Raw genomic sequence first — 19,912 nt, 5'->3', positions numbered from 1 at the left:
TTATCGGGAAATTGTGTTTATTTCACAACATGACTTAAAAAGCATAATGTATGGTTTTATTTATTTAACAGTGCAATAATTACAGCACTCTTAGGCAAAAAGTGGTCTAAACCACAAATTGCATAATATTAAGCTTTTGATGGTTTCAAAAGAGAACTGGAAAGATTTGAACACACAGAAGTGTTAGCATCAATGTTATATCAAACACAGAACTTTTTTTTTTCTTTGTGGAGAAGAGAACTATGCAAATGTGTTTCCTTCTTCAGTTTCTCCCCCACACCACCTCACTACGGCTGCTAACAGAGAAGAAGCAGGTCTCATGAGTTCAGTCCTTGTTAATCTTCTGACCAGTTATTTGTTGTTGGGACCATTACATATAATTTTGGGTTTGGCACAGTTTTTTGCCCAGGAGTGTACGTCATATTTTCAGGCCATTTATTTGTCTATTTCTTGATGTGTTCAGTATTTTCCCTCTGCTTTGGCCTTGCCACATTCCACAGCCTTACATGCAAACACAAACCCACGTTCTCCACAAGTGGACGTCTCTGTTTTCACACACTACTTCCTATTCAAAGACATTGTTTAGCCTCCGTAGTAATCGGGTGCTGCCAGTCACGGTCGGCATGAAGAAATTAAAAATGCGTGCGGCGCCGTGGTCTGGTTCTTAGAAGTAAGCATACAGCGTGATAAGGTATAAAACTGCTGCTTGTACAGAAGTAGTGAATTAAAGCCGGTTTACTGCTGCTACCACTCTGGATGCTCCTCACTTTATTACAAACGATTATTCATTAGAAACAGCTTGTTTAATGAAACGTTATTGTTGTGCTGGTACAGCGTAACACAAGTTTTATATGCAGATGTTGCAGTTGTAGCGTGCAAACGCACCTGAAGAGAACAGGACAGCATGACAATTTGGACACACAGTGCAGGACTGGACATCCTCACACAGCACCGTCAGACACATATGAACGAAGGAGTGTGACTGATCTATGTATGAATTATTAAGTATACAGTCATGTGTGTCCAGGTAGGGACTACAACCTCTCTGTGTCCTGCGTGATTGGTTAACTCACCAGCTCTTAATTCATGGTCAGTTTCTGCAGTTTTGGTGGGGTCCAGTTTGAAGGCCGTGCTAATGCTCACACATAAAAGCTACAGCACAACTGCTGTGCATGAAGTCTCTGTGCTGGAACTACACACACTCCCACACACACACAAACGTGTCTGTGTCCATGCAGTGTCAAGAACTGTCACCAATATCTGGTCAGCGGTGACTATGCAGCCAGAAACTGATGGATGATGATGAAGAGGATGAAGACCTGTCTGGCAAATCGTGCGTGACAACTGACACCTATAAAACAAAAAACAAATAAATAACAACACCTTAAACGCGCACACTGTTAAAAATATTAAAATACTTCCTTCCAATGTGAAACCACAGTGTGTTGATATAAAAGTTCCTCATGAAATCAGACGAGAATGAGTTTAGTGTCATTTAGTTTAAATGAAACAGAATAAAATAAAATAAAGCCTGTGCTTTAAACACTGGGATGTATTTGTATTAAAAGGAAGACATAACCTGCTGAAGTGTTTTGATATCAGAAAATAACAGGCCTGACCAAGGAGACATTCTGAACTTGTGTCTGCCTTATCTGTTATTTTATTTATATCGGCATGATTTGTTGCCCATTATTGATGACCTAGAACGCAAGTGTTCCTAGTGGCCATGGTGCTGAGTGTTGAGGACATGTTTAGAAGTATCTATTCAGTGCACAGCGCATCATGACATCCATCTGTCCTTCAAATACTTTTTCCTCATGTTTGTAAACAAAAGTGTCAGTTGTGGAATACATTACATACCTGAAGCACAACCCTGTTGGGCAACAAAGATTCACTTGTACCCTGGAAAATATTGATTATTCATATGTTCAGTTAGCAAGTGATAAAGAGGCTGAATCTCAGTGTGGTGCTGACGCTTTATCACATTTTAATCTGTTCTGCTTATTAAAAGCAAATGGATGTGGGGAGAACACAGTGACAGCAGCTCTGCTATTTCTGGCTGGATATTGACTGCTCCGTTCTCTCCATCTCTGACCCCTCCAGCACTTCTTCCTATTTCTCTCTCTCTCTGTTATTCCGAGCTTGACTGACCAGTTCTCCACGGACAGCCTTCACGTCGGATCACATGACGCCCACTCTCTGACCTCGTCCTTATCAGTGTCGGTCAGAATGACAGTCACGTGCGCTCAGGGCAGAATCCCCAGCACTGACGCCTGTCCAGGCGCTCCTGACACGTCCCACGGGCGAAGATCTCACGGCACGGAGGGCAGGATGAGTTACAGTCGTGTTACTGTCTGTGGTGAACCTGTGGGGCTCGGACAGCAGAAGGCCTGGCCTGGTCTGCACCCTCCACAGTAATGACCTTTAAATAATCTCCACCAGTCCACCAGACAGCCAGACGGAGGAACGAAGACATCACATGGTCCATGATTGGATTTCAAAAGGGTGGTCGGATGCAGGTGCTGTTAGATCGTTAGCGCAGGCTGAATGGCAGGCAATTAGAGCGCTGTGAAACGGCATCCTTTACGTTATAAAGCTGTCAGCAGTCCTGCTCAGTGGCTCATCCGTTGTCATGGAAACCGGCATGAGTGGCGGCTTGTTCTATCATTGAGCAAAAAAAAAAAAGATCTCCTACTGTATTTGAAGCGAACCCTGCTTAAAGTATTTATTAATCATTCATAACACATGGTCAACTCACACATGAACTTCTTGTAGACATTAATGAAGGCTTTAAACATCACCCCTTTCAACAAATATTATATATGCCATAAATATTATATATGGCTTATTAATAAATTGAACAATTTAGTAACAAATGCATTGTTTATAAACAAATTAGGTCTCCAATCGAAGTCTGATCTACCATTGGTTACAACTATTAATTAGTTACCATTATACTAACAGCAAATTCAACAAATATCAAGTTAGTGACGTTATTACACAGCCTGTACTAAACAGCAGGATACAGCAACATCTTAGATATTGTACTATGAGAACAAACACTGCCTACACCAAATTCTGATTTGTACGAACACGACAGTGCTAATCATTAGTATTACATTGTTCCAGGCCTAGGAGAAACTTAGCGGAGAGGCTCTCAAAAAGGTACATTGGAAAAAAACCGCTTGAGGCGCAGCTCACGAAGATGATGAAGGTGGCTGGTCTGTGTTTCTGGAGCCGGAGCTGGGCTCGGCTTCCCTCGTGGTCCAACGTGCTATAGGCCACTATTTTCTGATTTGGAATGCACGATTGGGGTCGGACATACCCCAGGCGGCTACGAGGTGTTTGCGTTGTGTCTTTTTTCTTGAGGGAGCTCAAATCAAGTGCCGTTTGTTCTTTGGTCTTCTCGTGGTCCCTGCGAGTTATCAACAATCTCCACGTTCCTCATTGCTCACTCACAAACCATAATGTATTGCTTTTGGCTAAGAAAGCCTCCCAGTGAGACATAAGAAATAAACTAAGTAGTAGGCTATAAATTACTGGTCTCCCACCATCACCCGTACACCACCGAATCACGCGCTCACACACACACACACACACACACACACACACACACACACACACACACACACACACACACACACACACACACACACACACGGCTTTCCATTCACTGTATCATTACAGCTAAATAATGCTGTCTACTTAAGACCAACCTTGACTTTAAAAACCCAATAATTAAATTGAAACCTTTTTGGCTCTTTTATTTGTTTTTCTCTTTATTTATTTATTTTAAAATACATTTTCTTACAGTGAATGTCCCCACAAAGGCTTCTTGCTTTCCCATGGGCACAGGTCCCCACAAAGAGATGAATGCATCCATCCACACACACACACACACACACACACACTCTGTCTGTTCTAATATTTTTTACCTATCTGCCCTTAGCCACCTTGGTTGTGGAGTGTTAACCAAGCAGAGAAGCCCATTTCAGCTCATTTCAGGGACTGATTGTGTCTGTCACATCTGCGCAGCGTTGAGCGCTACACTTCACCAGTCCACCGATACCAGAGCTACAATGGCCCTATGGATGATACCATTGGCCAGGGAGGTAGGAGGTGTGCTTAGGTAAACACACCACTGGAGGTTAAGGAGGTTTTCAGTATCAGGCTTCTTAATCAATCACTCTGTGCAGAATAATCATAAAAAAAATCGCAAACACACAATGCAACAACTTTTGGTAGGTGCAATTCAGATAAAAGAGTAACAGACTTTGTGCACTAGGCCACAACTGTCCAAGTGTGTTGTGAGCCCATAAAATCTGAAGAATAATAGAAAATATGAAGGTATTTACTTCAGTGTGCTCCCAGGACACAATACCGATGCGGACGGTCTGTGTCAGCCCCGGCGATGACCGTGAGAGGCGTGTAGGGTTTTCCAGGTGGAGGTGTGGACAGACATCACTGCGGGGGAAGGCGTAGCGGCTGACGTGGGCTCCGGGTCCCGCTGCCTGTTTGTGAGTCCTCCTCCATGTAAAACAGCGACACTCCAGCGTGAATGTTTCTGTCTTGCGGACCTGGCACGGTGAGCGCGAGGCTGTTTGCCTGGCGTGGTGTCAGTGCCTCAATCAGCGCTTGGCGATTGATTGGTTTGGGTCCCGCGTCTGCTGGCTACCACTTTATAGGCTTTTAGGAGGATGTGGAGGGAGTGATGTCAATACGCAGGACTATAAATGAAATATTGGATGTAAACACCCTGGAAAGAGCATGTTCATGGCAGATGGGACCTCTTTTAATGGTGCTAATTTTACTACCTAGTTACGTGACTTGCATAATTTCACATCAGCCTTAGCAAAGATTACTTATGTTCTTTTCGTTTTGCCTTTTCCTATCCCCTCTCTCATCTTCATCCTCCCTGTCTTAGGCTCTTCATCTCATCTTCGCCTCATCTCTCTCTAGGTCTGTCCTCACTATCACTTTCTCTCTCACTCATTCCTGTTCCACTTCTTTACCTCTGTTTCTCTATATATACCCCCCTGCCACTCCGACTGCTTGCCTTGTCCACTGTGTTAAGCAGCAAAGGTTAATTGCATTAACTTGGTCTTGACTTGCAGTGACTTGGTCAACACAGATGCATATAAAATGTCTGTGTTTATGCTGTCATGATTTGATGGAATTCTGCTATGCAGTCTAACTCGTACTTTAAAGGAGTCTGCTGAGCAGGAATTAGTTTAGCACAATGCTGTATGCTTGCGGCAAAAGTATATCATTTTGAGTAAATCACCGTGCTAAATGTGAATGAAAGCGTCATATACCTTCATGCAGGGAATTCATGCAAAGATTATATGTCTAAAAACTGTGGTAGATCCACACGGACATGACTCATTCTAAATGTACCGTTTGTGGTGAAATGGCCTCAGTCGTTTAGGTGAAATAGCAGAGAGGTTTGTGGGAACTGTGGGCCACTTTTTCACCTGCAGGTGCGCGCTGGGTGAGTTTATCGTTATCTTCCACAACACACTCACACAGACGCTGGAGATCACAATGCAAACACACACCATAACATTGAACACACAAGACAAGATGGGACAAACGGGTGAAAAAAAACATGTTGGCAGCTAATCGATGCAGAGCAATTGTTATCCTGTGTCAGCAGCTACGCCTTCCTCCGCTGTGACATCCATCCACACCTCCACCTGCCATGTGCCATTGCCGCCCCCCCCCCCTCCCCTCCCAACAACAAAAGTGTTTGAGAACACAAGGGCTCAAGGGAGAGTCAGGATGTCTGATCAGACCGGGTTTATGAGTAGGCCAGTTGGTTCTAATTGTTCAGGGTGCAAACGTGACAGCCAGGAACTCAAATATGTCCTTCAAGCCAATCAGATGTTCACATGGGAGTGGAAAAGGTGGGACCAGCTGGTCATGCTCAATTTCTAAAATTCTCAATTCTTCCCAATTTCACCATGAAATGACACTAAATCCAGATGTCAGGGTGGAATCTAATTTTGATAATTATATACTGTCCCACTTTAATTTAATTCTTTAATGTACCTCTCTATCTGTTTAATGTAATTATTTAATTTACCTCTGAATCTTAATATATTCAGTTCATTATAGAGTTATGACAAAAGCCAACAGCACTGCACTACACTGCTATTAACAATGTAACATTAAACTTAAATGTCTGACCTAACTAGATAGAGATCTTTTGACAACGTATTTTCACAGCATGCTTTTATTTTGGGTTTTTTTCTCTTTGATGAACACGAGAATTCAGAATTCTGCAGTGATACACAAGAGAAGTCATGGGGCAGTAATGATCCTGTGGTAGGGAACTGGTCTTGTGACCGGAGGGTCGTGGGTTCGATTCCCAGACCTGAGGCCATGACTGAGGTGCCCTTGAGCAAGGCACCTAACCCCAACTGCTCCCCGGGCGCCGGGCTAGGGCTGCCCACCGCTCTGGGCACGTGTGATCCACAGCCCCCTAGTAATCACTAGTGTGTGTGTGTGTGTGTGTGTGTGTGTGTGTGTGTGCGTGTGTGTGTGTGTGTGTGTGTTCTAACTGCACAGATGGGTTAATGCGAAGGACAAATTTTGATTGTGGTGAAAAATCACAATTGACAAATAAGGCACGTTTCACATTTCACAAAATAGCTCTGCCATCAGATCCTGGCACACGTCCACAACAGACGGCATCTCATAGTGGATCATGACCTCAGGTCTATTACTGCAATAATACCATACTTCTGCTTCTGACATGTATAAAGTTTAAGCTGTCACATGGCACATGTCTGTTAGCATTTGTTTTGTGTTTGTATGTTTTGTGCCACAGCTGGCAGTCATTGACAGGTTACAGGTGAATAACACGGGGTGATATTTAAAAATACGAGGTGTGAATGAATTGCGATAACGTTTTACCCTAATTAAGAGTTAAAAATATGTAACATTTGACTAGTCAGTTGCAAACGCAGCTGTGTATGACATTTTAGCATTTACGTAAGACGAAATTTCCCAGTATACCATCCCCATCCTGTGCTGTTCAACTTCCCTACAGATGTTTCACCACAGCCCGCAGTAAGTTCCTCCAGTTCTAAGAGTCTAGCAAACAACCTCCCAACTCTTGATGATCTGATCCATCTTCTCCTAGCCCGCACCTAGACACCACACACTCTGTAAAACTCCACCCCAGCACACTTATTCGCATGCACGTTTACTTAAAAGTAGAACCTATACATATTAATGAAGTTGTCTTGTTTTCTTAGCCAAACATAAAAAAATTTGATCATGTGTGCAGTTATTTGAGGAATTATTAGCTTTTATTAGATTTTGTTTGCTTGTTTGCTTGGTAAATAACAAAATTACAGACATGATTTTGAAGAGGTTGCACACAAACTTTTCAACTTTTCTGGTTGATATCGTTGGTGTACTTGTGAAGAATAAGGTTGAAAAAAATCTTCCATTTTGTAATGGCTCATTAATTGGTTCCCATTTCCCATTATATCGCTGCGTTATCCAAAGGTGATTGTACCATAGACATACTGTAATTCCATTGTAAGTCATTTCACCCTACATTAGCTTAGCTGTTTCTTTTAGTAATAGAAAATGGATGATTGATAACACATATCTCCTTTATTCAATCCAGGACCATTGGGGAGTTCTCTTCTATTATGCAATACAGAAATATAGCAAGCAACTACCCAACAAAAACAGATCAATTTTTGAATCTCGCTATGTGAACATTCGTGATATTGATTCAAGTTTAGTGCCAACATTATTCTTTCCGAATATTTTACCCCAGCTACTTTTTCTGTTTTCAAATATTAAGGCTAAGTGAAAGAATCATTTCTAAGAATAGTGTATTTACATTTATATCAACAACACTTAGCAAACACTAGTCCAGTGTAATTTACACAAGCACCTTGTTTTCACCATACGACTTTCTCAGCATGATCATGCAGCTAGGACAGTATCTAAGCATGTTGTCATTCTAAAGATCTATCAAGATGGTGAATCAGTTTTTTACTAACTGTGTATTAGATTTATTGTTTTTAGACCTTATCATTAAAATGATTAGGTGCAAGATTAGAGGTCTTGTCTTTTGAGGAGGTCTGTCTTCAGGACTGTATAGACAGTATGGATAAATCTTTAACCTGTTCTTCCTTGTCTTTAATGTTTACTTGTAAAAATATTTACAGGCCATGTTTAATATGTACAACACAGGAATATTAAAATATAATGTTTAATGCCCAAGATGACAATTCTGTGTCATCTATATCATCAATGCCTGTAATGAAGATTTCTTTAAAGGTTGTTCATTTAAAAGTGCACTGTAACACTGGTGAGGGTTTTTTTGAAGTCCTAATTCTCCAAGACTTTCAATAAAAGAAATAAATAGCTGATGGTGCAGAAGAAGTGAACCCCAGACGAAGACGTTGTTGTGTTGTGACCTGTCAGCTCGATGAGCAACGCACTATGGCAGAAATCTGTGGCTTTAAATAGGGACTGATAGGGGAAAAGAAACAAGTAGTAAACTAATACTGAGGTGATAATGTGAGGGGCAGTGCCAGGGACTGAGAGTGGGCGGAAGAGGGTGTGGCAGTGGGCGTGTCCCTCCTGGGCTGAGACTGTTGCACCGTGACACCTACACTGTAGGTGAGTTGTGTACAGTAGGTATTAGTTGTATGAATGATATCTCTCATAATCAGTGTTCTACAGATGTCTATTGTAGTTTATGGTGTGCAGCACAATATATCATTAATTTCTTAAGCAAATGAGTTTACTGGAGTTGGAACGTTGCCTCTCAGGATCAGAAAGGCAGTCTTCAAAAACACTGCTGTGGTACTTGGAACTTCCAAACTTGTCTCCTGTTTTTTAGCTTTAATTTATTCCCCACACCCCCCCTGGGATTAGTGTTTTAAATTGGAATTTCTTTTTTTTTTTTTTACTACAAAGCCTCTTGTGGCCAGGAATTATTCATATTAGCTCAGGCAAGGTTTAATAAACCATCAACATCTTAAATATAAACTTGTTTTTGAACACCTGCCAGTGTTTGATGAGAAGAACCTTGTCCTCTTCCTCTTCATATCCGCAAATGGCAATTCCCCATGTCTTATGCCTGTGAGGACATTCGTTCTTTGTGGTTCCTATAGAATATTAAAATCCCTCTTAGAAGGTGCAAATTATAAAAATTCATATACTGTATTGGTCTTATGGTAAAATCTCATATGGGACTATATATGTAGAGAAAATTCAGCCCTGGGTACATGAGCACACACATGCATACACACACACACACACACACACACACACACATACACACGAAGGCATTTATCTCTGCACATGCAGACATGCCATTGTGAATTGCTTTATTTTTTTGGTGTGATGAATTCCTTCAGCTATGTTATTTTTGAGCTGAACCAAGGTTAGCTCAAACTCCTTCTCTCAGTCTGTCCTTCTATGAGATCCAGGCTTGACAACTTAGACTGTCCAGGAACTTGTGTTTATCTGGACAATATGTGTTAAGTTGTATGTACTCGCCCTACATGCATATAAAGCTAAAACAAGAACAGAGATAGCCATTCAACCATATGTTGTTGATGTCTTGTGAACTCACCCGAAGAACCCAGGCTGGGTTGATGGTAATGGGAAGCATGGTGAGAATAACTTCAAACATACCAATCGATACACAGTTAGGAATAATTTCTTACCACAGTCTGGGCACCACAGAGCCCCCAAATTCATCCCAAACTGTGGGATCAATTGGGCTGAGAAAAATAACAAAAGGTGTCAAAGATGTTAAGCATGGAGGCCCTTTTGTAGCTCATGGAGGCCATTTTGTAGATCATGGAGGCACTTGTGTTGCGCAACCAAACAAATACTTGCACTGAAAACATTTTCTTAAGTCTAAGGCTTGTAAAGATCCAATCAGCATATAGGATTCCAGGGCATTTGTGTTAAACTGGTTAAATCATCTCTGTTAGTGTTAAAAGGAGTAAAATTAAGCAAATGGAAAAAATATTTCAAGACTAAAAGTACCTCTAGTGAAGTCGGAGGTGAGTGTAAGGCAGTTTGTGAAGGCATCACGTGCCTGTCTGTGTGTCTGACAGGAAAAGCAGAGGTTCCTCACCGACGTTCTTCACGAGGTGATGCTGCTGGACGGTTTGGCTAGTTCCCATCCCATATCCCAGGAGGTGTTCGAAGCCACCGACATCAACCGGGTTTTCGACTGGATCGCCTACAAGAAGGCAAGGTCTTCTCCTGCGTATTCTCCTTATCTCCTGAGGTTGGACAAGTATGGTTTCAACAGTTAAAATGTCAATGTTTTTTTACCTCAGTCGCTACAACATGCTTTTCTGACCCAATATTTTTGCATGTCTTCAGAACAATGTCCACATACCAAAACAGCAGCACACGTGAATGTTGTGGAATAGATTAATTAAGAGAAGATTTCCATTACATACTCTGTCACTCTCTATGTGTGATTGCAGATGCTATCAGTTTTGTTCAATATAACTAATTTTTGTTTGGCTGGGTTGAACACCTGGGGTTGCTGTAATTTTTCACCTACTCTAAGGAGTTATGAATTAATCATCGAGGAATTCTAAATGAAATCATTTTAATTTTGTGTATCCCCCTGCAGATACCAAAGAAAAATAGTTCAATTAAAAGAATGTTTTTTTTTTTTTTTTTTTACATGAACGAGAGAGAAGAATGGTTTGAATAAAAGAATAAGCCATTGGCCTTGAGGGGACAGATGTACAAAAACAGTTTGGTTTAAATCTTTTTAATCACCCCTCCCTCTCTCTCTCTCTCTCTCTCTCTCTCTCTCTCTCTCTCTCTCTCTCTCTTTCTCTCTCTCTCTCTCTGTCTCTCCCTCTCTCCCTAGCTCTCAAACATGCAGACACATGCTCCCTCTTTTTTACACACACAGAGAGAGAGAGAGAGAGAGAGAGAGAGAGAGAGAGAGAGAGAGCCTCACCTTGTCTTTTAATTTTTAAATGTAATATCTTGTGTAGCATACAATTGAAACAGAACCAAGCTAAAACTGGACCGGGCTCAACACTCTTCAACAAGATTCTTCTTTTGGCCTGATCAGAATGACAGCTCTTCTCCTCAAAGTGGTTCCTTCCAGCTCTTTGTCATCTCTTCATCAGTCACAGACCTGACATGCGTAAAGTCTCCTCTCAGTTTCTCCCAAGATCCGAGACTCCCTGCCAGCGGTCTTTCCAGCTGCCAGTCAAAGCAAAAACCCCAACACGACAATGGCCATTTAGGCGGGGCTAGGATTGTCCCGCCTTCCCTCCGTCCCCTTGGTCCTGAGGTGTCACACCCTGTGTTCATCTCAGGACAAAGAGATAGTGAAACAGATGTTCTTATCTCCCGCTGCATGACTTCACCGAACCTGACACAGTACATCCGTTTGGACACACATGGACCCCTGGAGCGCTAGGTGGACATGACACTCGTCCATAGTAGGACTCGGGGGGCAGTAATCAGATACGGACCACTTACAATTCAGAGTGTCATCAGTCGCCTTTCTGCTGAAGGGTTGCAGCCACAGAAACAGCGTAGAACGCTTTTTTGTGTTTGTGCCCTGTTTGAAATCCAATGTCATGTCATTACAAAAGCACTAATCTTTTTTTATTTGTTACTTTTTAGACATTATACTTGAATAGATGTTTTCACCGAACAAAAGAGTCTGTAATTGTACCTGTAGAATACAAACTCATACATGCTGAACTGTTCTTAAGTCATGCTTGTGTTCTAAAGAGTGTGATCTTCTGTGTCATGTCTCCTGTATCTGCAAACATATTTGGGGTGGAGTGAGGTGCTTTAATGACTTCAGTGCTACATTGATAGATGAGTGGGCGGAAGCAGTAGCCCTTGTTGTCTGCCTGTATTACTGAATGAATGATGTCAGTACATCAGTACTTCTAAACTGGAGGTCATGATGGTGTGTGTGTGTGTCTGTGTGCAGGGTGCGGCTCTCATTCGCATGCTGGCGAATGTAATGGGACAACCTGTTTTTCAGAGAGGCCTCAATGTAAGTAAACAACTCTCTCTCCCTCTCTCTCTCTCTCTGTCTCTCTCTCTTTCTCCTTTAGTGTTTTTTTGTCACCTTTATTCTTTACTTATTTTATTTTCTAAAACGTTAGCAGTCACATTTGTTTTTCTGTCATTTCCTATTAGCATTAAGAGTACCTGATTGTATAAGGCTCATAAAATCAAAGTTTCTCCAAAAGATGTTATAAGAAATGATGGTTTCTACTTTTTTAATCATCTTCACATTTATTGACTGACGGCATCTTATTCCCTCGCGCTCTTTAATGAGTTTCTCACATTAATTTTTAGAGCCTCTTTGGCTGGAAAATATCCACCTACTTTACATAAGACGTGGAGTGTTTCGCTGCCACGTGCGCTGAAGTTGTCGTTCAAGTCAGTAGAGAGGCAGAAAAGAAACCGGGCTACCTAACACATACCGCTCTCCACAGTTGCTGGGTTCACCACCTATATCAAGTTAATGTAGTTTCTTCATATGCTTCTCGTTCGCTGTGAAGAAAACATGGTGGCATCGTTGGTTTCCACACCTACGCGTGTTGATCGCAGCGAGCCGATTGCTGATGCGATCAGGGGCAGCGCTACGGAGAAGAAGGGAGAAGATCGGCCCGCTAGGCTTTATTAAATGCGTCCATATTCACAGCACGCTGACGGAAAGGGATGGTTGCTCCTGAGGCAAGCAAAACTGTTTTATTTTTTATTTTTTTATTTTTTTACTGTTTTCACCAAGGCTGTTTTTTCCTGAAATAGGAGAACTGGAAAGATGGGCTGGGATGATTTTCTGGGGTGACGGTGGATGAATATGGCTGTTCTACTTAACCTCCTTTTATAATTCAAATTCAAATGTATTTGTATAGCGGTTTTTACCACAGGTATTGTTACAAAGCAGCTTTATAGAAAGCAGCTTTACAGGAAAATCTGGGTCCAGGCACCTAATGAGCAAGCCAGAGATGACAGTGCAGAGAAGAATTTGTTATGATCTAGAGGAAGAAGCCTTGTGAGGAACCAGAACCAGAACCAGGAATGTGGCACAGTAATGACACAAAATCAATAAAGTTTCTTTTTTGTGACACAGCTAAGAATAGAGACTGAATAAATGACTAATAAAACATCAGAGGTGTCAATTCCAGGTTCAGAAAGTAAAATTCCTCACCAGGATGTTGCTCAGGCTTCCTGGATTGTGTTGATTCCACTAATTTTACCTGGATTGCACTAATTAGAAAATCTAGCAAGCTTAAGCAAAATCCTGGTGAGTACTTTTACTTTCTGAACCTGGAATTGACACCTCTGTAAAATATAAACGAATAGGTACAGAAACTGAGTGGGAGAAATTATTAAGGCAGAAGTGTTCAGAGTCATTGGGGAGATCCAGTGAGTTCTGGTGGCTGAATGGTTGTCCCACCGGTCCAAGGGACAGAATCTCAGGGTCAAGCTTGCAGGACAGACAGGAGGGGACCTTGTACAGCTAGTTAGCTCTGTTTGGAAATACCCTGGACAGATGTCCATGAGTGCAACACAGACTGCAACACGCCCAGTTGTAGCAGATGATCTAAAATGGAAGAGGCAGGAGGTGGTGCAGGTGTGAGGGCTCCCTGAGACACCAGCTCCCCTCTGCTCCTCCGTCAACAAACCTGTGGGAACACACAGGAGCAAAGGCACCAACGTCTCAGGTTACCATCATTCTCTGTGGCCATGAACCCCAAAATCTGCACCATTTATCGCAACTAACATCCAAAATCCTGACTGACAAAATTTTCAACCAAGATTTAAAATCTGAGATTGTATCTGAGTCTCAAAACACTGACAGGAATGTTATTCCAAAGCTGAAGGATACTTTCCATTAACCTGCTTCTGTTCTAGGTAGAGATGAGACATAAGGAGGATTTTGGAAGTTCACACAGGTACTGGGGAGCAAGGTGATTTACTGTTTATACATTAGCAACAAGAGTTTGTGATCAATACAGAATTTGACAGGCGGCCAGTGTAGTGCTGATAATATTGGACTACGGTGAAACTTTCTGTTTTGTGTAAGAGTTCTTTCTGGCACATTCTGGACTAAGTGAAGGTTGTTTATTTACAGTGAGATCTGTTTAGTGGGGCCTTAGTCCAATCTTGAGGTAATAAAAGCTATAGCAAATTTTTCATCATAATGTGAAGTGTATTTTTTTAGTTTTGCAATAAGGTGGTTATCTTAGTAATACTGTTTGTATTGCACTGAATGTCAGTTCAGAATCAACTGTGACACCCTGGTTTTTTTCACAGTTGTTCCGATGCAGTAGAATGGTTATTAAAATGTAGCGTTAATTCATAGTTAGTTTTTAAGACCTTTAGCCTGTTGGTTATCTTAGTTTGATGTTGTTGTACTCTCTTATAACCTAATTACTGAAATGTATCAGGTATATGATTCTTAAGTGTCAGTTCTGGCTTCACAGTATTCTCCAAAATCTTACACATAAATGGAGGATTTGTAATAGGTCTAAAATTTCACAGTTCACAGGCATTGAGATTAAGTTTCTTGATTATGGCTACATTAAAGGGGTTTTAGGTATATAGCAAAGACTAATAGAAGAGTCTCCTATTGTTAAAATATAGGACATTTTCTCTAAAATTTATTTCACTGGCTTTGTAGGAATTGCGTCAGTAAAAATATTTTGAGGAAATCATTTTAACTGTCTTTATTTTTTTTTATTTGAGTAAAACAGTCGAACCTTTTGGCCATTACTACATGGGGCTAAGAATCTACATTGGTTGTGCAATGTAGCAGATTTGTCTGTGTTTAATAAGACATAACTGTTATTATAATTATCAAAAAAGTCAATGGAATTATTACTGCTGCAGATTACTGGTCTATGTAATTCAGCAGCTTTCTGGTTCTTAGTTTAGTCATATTATCCAACTCAGTGGAATTAGCTGGCGAGCTAAAAGCAGCTGATGGAACTGGAAGCTTTTAAATATAATTACTGGCTATATGCACTATAGTGAGAGGATGAACATTTACTGTAATTAAGATGAAGTTCAAATGAGACAAGACGATGGTCAGACATGACTGTAGTCTGAGGGAGAACAAGCTGTGTTGCTCATGTTGACACATGAATAATGACATCAATGATTAATGAATAGGTCTCATTATGTTTTGTGTAAAACGGATTGAGTGTAGATCGTGGTGCTGCCTTCAGTGAGCTCAGTTCTATATCTAAATATAGATGATAGTTGATGGTGGCCTCTTGTTAGTATGATGTTTGAATTGTAAATGGGGAGAATGGGAAGATTTCGTATTTGTAGCCAAATTTTCAGATAGAAAAATTCAAAGACAACTTTTAACCTGTTTTCAGATTATCTTGACTATTGTTATAGATGGTTGTTGTGTCTTCTCCTCCTCAGCTAGTTAATGGGGGCTGTGTCTATCACTGTATCCTCAGCTAGTTAAATGAGGGTTGTGTCTATCACTGTATCCTCAACTAGTTAAATGAGGGTTGTGTCTATCACTGTATCCTCAGCTAGTTAAATGAGGGTTGTGTTTATCACTGTATCCTCAGCTAGTTAAATGAGGGTTGTGTTTATCACTGTATCCTCAGCTAGTTAATGGGGGCTGTGTTTATCACTGTATCCCCAGCTAGTTAAATGAGGGTTGTGTTTATCACTGTATCCCCAGATAGTTAAATGAGGGTTGTGTTTATCACTGTATCCTCAGCTAGTTAAATGAGGGTTGTGTTTATCACTGTATCCTCAGCTAGTTAAATGAGGGTTGTGTTTATCACTGTATCCTCAACTAGTTAAATGAGGGTTGTGTCTATCACTGTATCCTCAACTAGTTAAATGAGGGTTGTGTTTATCACTGTATCCTCAGCTAGTTAAATGAGGGCTGTGTTTATCACTGTATCCTCAACTAGTTAAATGAGGGTTGTGTTTATCACTGTATCCTCAGCTAGGTAAATGAGGGTTGTGTTTATCACTGTATCCTCAGCTAGTTAAATGAGGGTTGTGTTTATCACTGTATCCTCAGCTAGGTAAATGAGCTCTGTGTTTATCACTGTATCCTCAGCTAGTTAATGGGGGCTGTGTCTATCACTGTATCCTATGTGGCCTCGTTAAAGCCAATGTAGGCTTGATTGATCTTCTTGATGATCTGATCTAATCCATGTTTCTGCATGTCCACATCAACACCTGATAAGCAATACCATCATTTACAATGTCAGCTTTAGATGTAAGGAATCTCATATTAATGAGTGCTAATTTTAAATTAAATTTAGATTTGGCATTACAAGTCGATTGTACCGATTTGTTCATTATGCTGCTAGCACTGACTTTGTGAAAAGGCTTCTGAAATTTAGTTTGACTGGAGAAATCGACATGGCCTCAGTGGAATGGAACCTGTGTGGCATACAGGGCAGCTTAACCAGGAGAGGGCTGAACCCCTTCTGTGTGCTCTGGCCTTGCGTCTACGTCAGTGGCTAAAATACTTTGGCCGATGCAATGAGAAATAAAAGCAGTATGTAGCATGGCTGTTGTCCCAACTGAAATCAAACAGGGTTGCCCTCAAATATAGTCCAATTATCAATCAAGCCGACATTGTTTTCTGACATCCAACAGTTCAGTGACCATAATGCACTGCAGATTTTAGTCATCGTATTGCACTGGGATGGGGTCATTGTGTACTACTGCAGCAGATATCATCTGGGCTAATATACACACCTCTTCAATAGAATTCTTCACACCCTCAGACTGCTGCAGGCAATCATCCAGTGGTTTGCTAAGATCTTCAGGTTCCCTTGCACCTTAGCTAGCAATGTACAGATAACTGCTGCTGGTGCCCCTAAAGGAGAAGCTATTTTCACTTGGCATAATCGGCTGTTAGCCGGGCGCTTTCAACAGGCTTTCCAGTGGGTGCCTCGCTGAGGGCCTGTTGGACATATGAATTGAAGTTGGAGGCGAGTGGGGCTCACATGGCTAAGCTTTAACTCCAGCTTTGCCTCTGCTCTGTCCACACCCCACCCGCTGGCTGTCTGCCAAAGATTTTGCTCTCTAGGCCATTCGGAGCTTCAGCGGGTCTCCAACACTTCGCTCCTAACCTCGTTCTTCTCTAATGTCCAGATGACATCTCCAACCATATAATGTTCTCCGTCAGAAAACCAGACAACAGCTAGAGACTAGAAAAACAAAAGAACAGCACTCGCACCAAGTGATTTTAAAAGCTCTTTCCATTTTCTTTCTTTTTTTCTTTTCCCAACTTGTCATCCAACTTAGCCGTCACCGCTTCTCAATCTGCTGTCTAGGCGTAACCCGACTGCCTGGGGCCCAACACCAGCCCGGCACAGTGAGGGCCCAACACCAGCCCGGCACAGTGAGGGGCCAACAGACACTTCCACATCCACTTCCACGTCTTTCCAAGCTGCTGTTCACATAATGTTTTAGTTTATCTGAAACACCACTTCATTTTAACTACAGAATTCAGAACGCACAATCTTCTCATGATTGGTAGCATCACTGTAATTGAGAAACGGGAGGGGAGATAAGGGGATCCTTCCCATCCAGACCGCAGGGCCAAAGACGCACTCTTGCTGTGCCATTGCTGGGATTTTAGCCCACTGTATCATGGGTGAAACTCAACTGTGTTTCAGCTGTTTTCAACAACAAGCCACCTTTGCTTCACCCTAAACTCCTCGATAACCTCAGAAAGACAAATGCACCAGTTCCTGTTCCCAACCACGTATGTCTGACGTTCAGCAGATGACGGCGAGAGCGCTCTTTAATGCCGCCGGCTCTGAAAATGCAGCCAGCTTTTGTTACGGCGTTTGTCATGTCCCAGCGTCTCTGGCGAGACCATCTGCTCTACAAGGCTGTGGACAGAAAGAGAAAGAGCGAGAGAGCGAGAGAGGATGACTGGCCAGCTTCTCCTCTCCCTACAGCTTGTGGTTTGTTCCTGACTGGAACAAATGCCAAATCTCATCGTGCTTTTGACTGAGGACAGAGGCAAATATTTTGGGAGATGCCAACTATGGAAGAAAACTACCAAGCACATGAACTCTCCCTAAACACCCGTATGCTAGTAACAACAAGTCATGTGTTTGCATTCATCCACTGAATAGTTTTTCAGTGCTGATGTAACGTTGCGGGTGTTGCACAATACTGAGGTGGACACACTTGCTGACCAGAGCCAGTCTCTGTGTTATCACAGCTAGAACAGAGCCAGTCTCTGTGTTATCACAGCTAGAACAGAGCCAGTCTCTGTGTTATCACAGCTAACCTCCCTTGGTAGCCATAATGTACGTACACGTAGCGCACGAGACGTACGAGGCGTAACGTCTGGTAAACAAACTTACTCTAAGAACAACTAAGCCAAGTAATAAGAACGAGAGGGACGGACAGAATAAACTCAATGGGGATGTATTATATTAAACACAACAGGAAACATACGCATCCAACAATATATGACAACACAACCAGCATATACTACAATGAACTAAGATTAACGAAACCAAAAGACACTAACATCCAGGATAACAAAACACACAGGGTAAACTTTAACTGAACACTCATGAACACATTAACACGAGGAGACACAGAGGAAATATCAGAACGCGATCATAAATGCAACATTCCATAAATACTGTCAAGTGTATTAGAAACATAGGATCCAACCTTACTTAAACATTGGCCAAACATTACTCAATTATTACTTCCAACAAGTCTCAAGTTATACTTCCAACTATACTCCAACGTTTCTCAAATCAAAAGAATCATTTTCAAACATTTGTTTTCAACATTGCTCAGATATACCTCGAAAATTCCTCCCGCATACTCAATTCATGAAACACACAAATATTGACCTGCACCAACCCTTACACAGAGACTAAATACCACGCATATCGAGACAAACACAGAACAGCGGCGACAAGGGGGCGTGGCTACCAAAATGAAGACCGATGACTCATGGAGGCAGGACTACAAAGACACGTAACGAGATTGACATGAAGGGGGCGGAGACAATCATGACAGCTGAGCATATGTAGCAAGAATAGCAGACTGTGGGCCATATTCATAAAAGTATGGGCCAGATTCACACCAATCCACTTGAAAATGTGCAATATAATTCCTATCCACAAGTTACTCTGGTGGTAATACTCCTGTACCCTACGTTAAAGCAGATCAAAATCAACATTTAAACGAGACCATCCTAATGTTCATGAAACATGTGGTATGCATAAAAATGGCAGCAAAATATGTCTTGCGTTCGGAACTTTCACTAAAGTAGGAACTGCACAGTTGCGGTTACGTGAAGTCTTAAGTTAGGGAGACCACATTTTGGGTTTTCAAGGAGAGATGTGGGGTTGGAGACATGTATAGATTACCATTTTGCTCACTTTAGGAATGAGTAATAATTTTCAACCAAAATTAGGCCTTTAGAGCCTATGGCCAGATACTCTTATTCCTCTCCATTTGTGTGTTCATAACAAATAAAACAACATGTAAAGCATTTTAAGTGTAGGCCTTGACTGATCCTATACCAGGTAAACTTAATGTATCCTTACACACATTGTGAATCAGTCTGATCCATGGATATGTGTAGGGGGTGAAAATGATGGGCCAGTTGTCCATTGAGTTCAATCGTGGCAGAACATTAAATTTGTAAATGTTGTTCAAGCCAGGTCCCATGACCCCATGACCCCATGTTATCCTACATCTGCAGTAACAAAGTTGACCATCATGATCTGTCCACACATACCACAAATGTGCCTTTTTAAAGAAATTTGTCGGGTGTGTGTGAACAATTGTGTAGAGTATTTGCATATTTAAAAAATTTTAATAAAAAAAAATTCCACAACAGCTTCTTACCAGGATATTTATCGTAGGGCGT

The 19,912-nt window shown here is 41.6% G+C and overlaps 1 protein-coding gene across 1 annotated transcript in view; it reads left to right on the top strand.

Moving 5' to 3' along the window:
• LOC143505610 (thyrotropin-releasing hormone-degrading ectoenzyme-like) overlaps positions 1 to 19,912 on the top strand; it is a 47,078-nt gene that overhangs the window by 14,178 nt on the left and 12,988 nt on the right. Inside the window, exons 3-4 of the mRNA XM_076996193.1 lie at positions 10,107 to 10,244; positions 11,978 to 12,043. Of these exons, the coding sequence (XP_076852308.1) occupies positions 10,107 to 10,244; positions 11,978 to 12,043 (204 nt within the window). The remainder of the gene's footprint in view (positions 1 to 10,106; positions 10,245 to 11,977; positions 12,044 to 19,912) is intronic.

Source organism: Brachyhypopomus gauderio, unplaced genomic scaffold (genome assembly GCF_052324685.1).
Source record: "Brachyhypopomus gauderio isolate BG-103 unplaced genomic scaffold, BGAUD_0.2 sc401, whole genome shotgun sequence".
Classification (NCBI taxonomy): Eukaryota; Metazoa; Chordata; class Actinopteri; order Gymnotiformes; family Hypopomidae; genus Brachyhypopomus; species Brachyhypopomus gauderio.
This window is presented reverse-complemented; position numbering and strand designations above follow the sequence as displayed.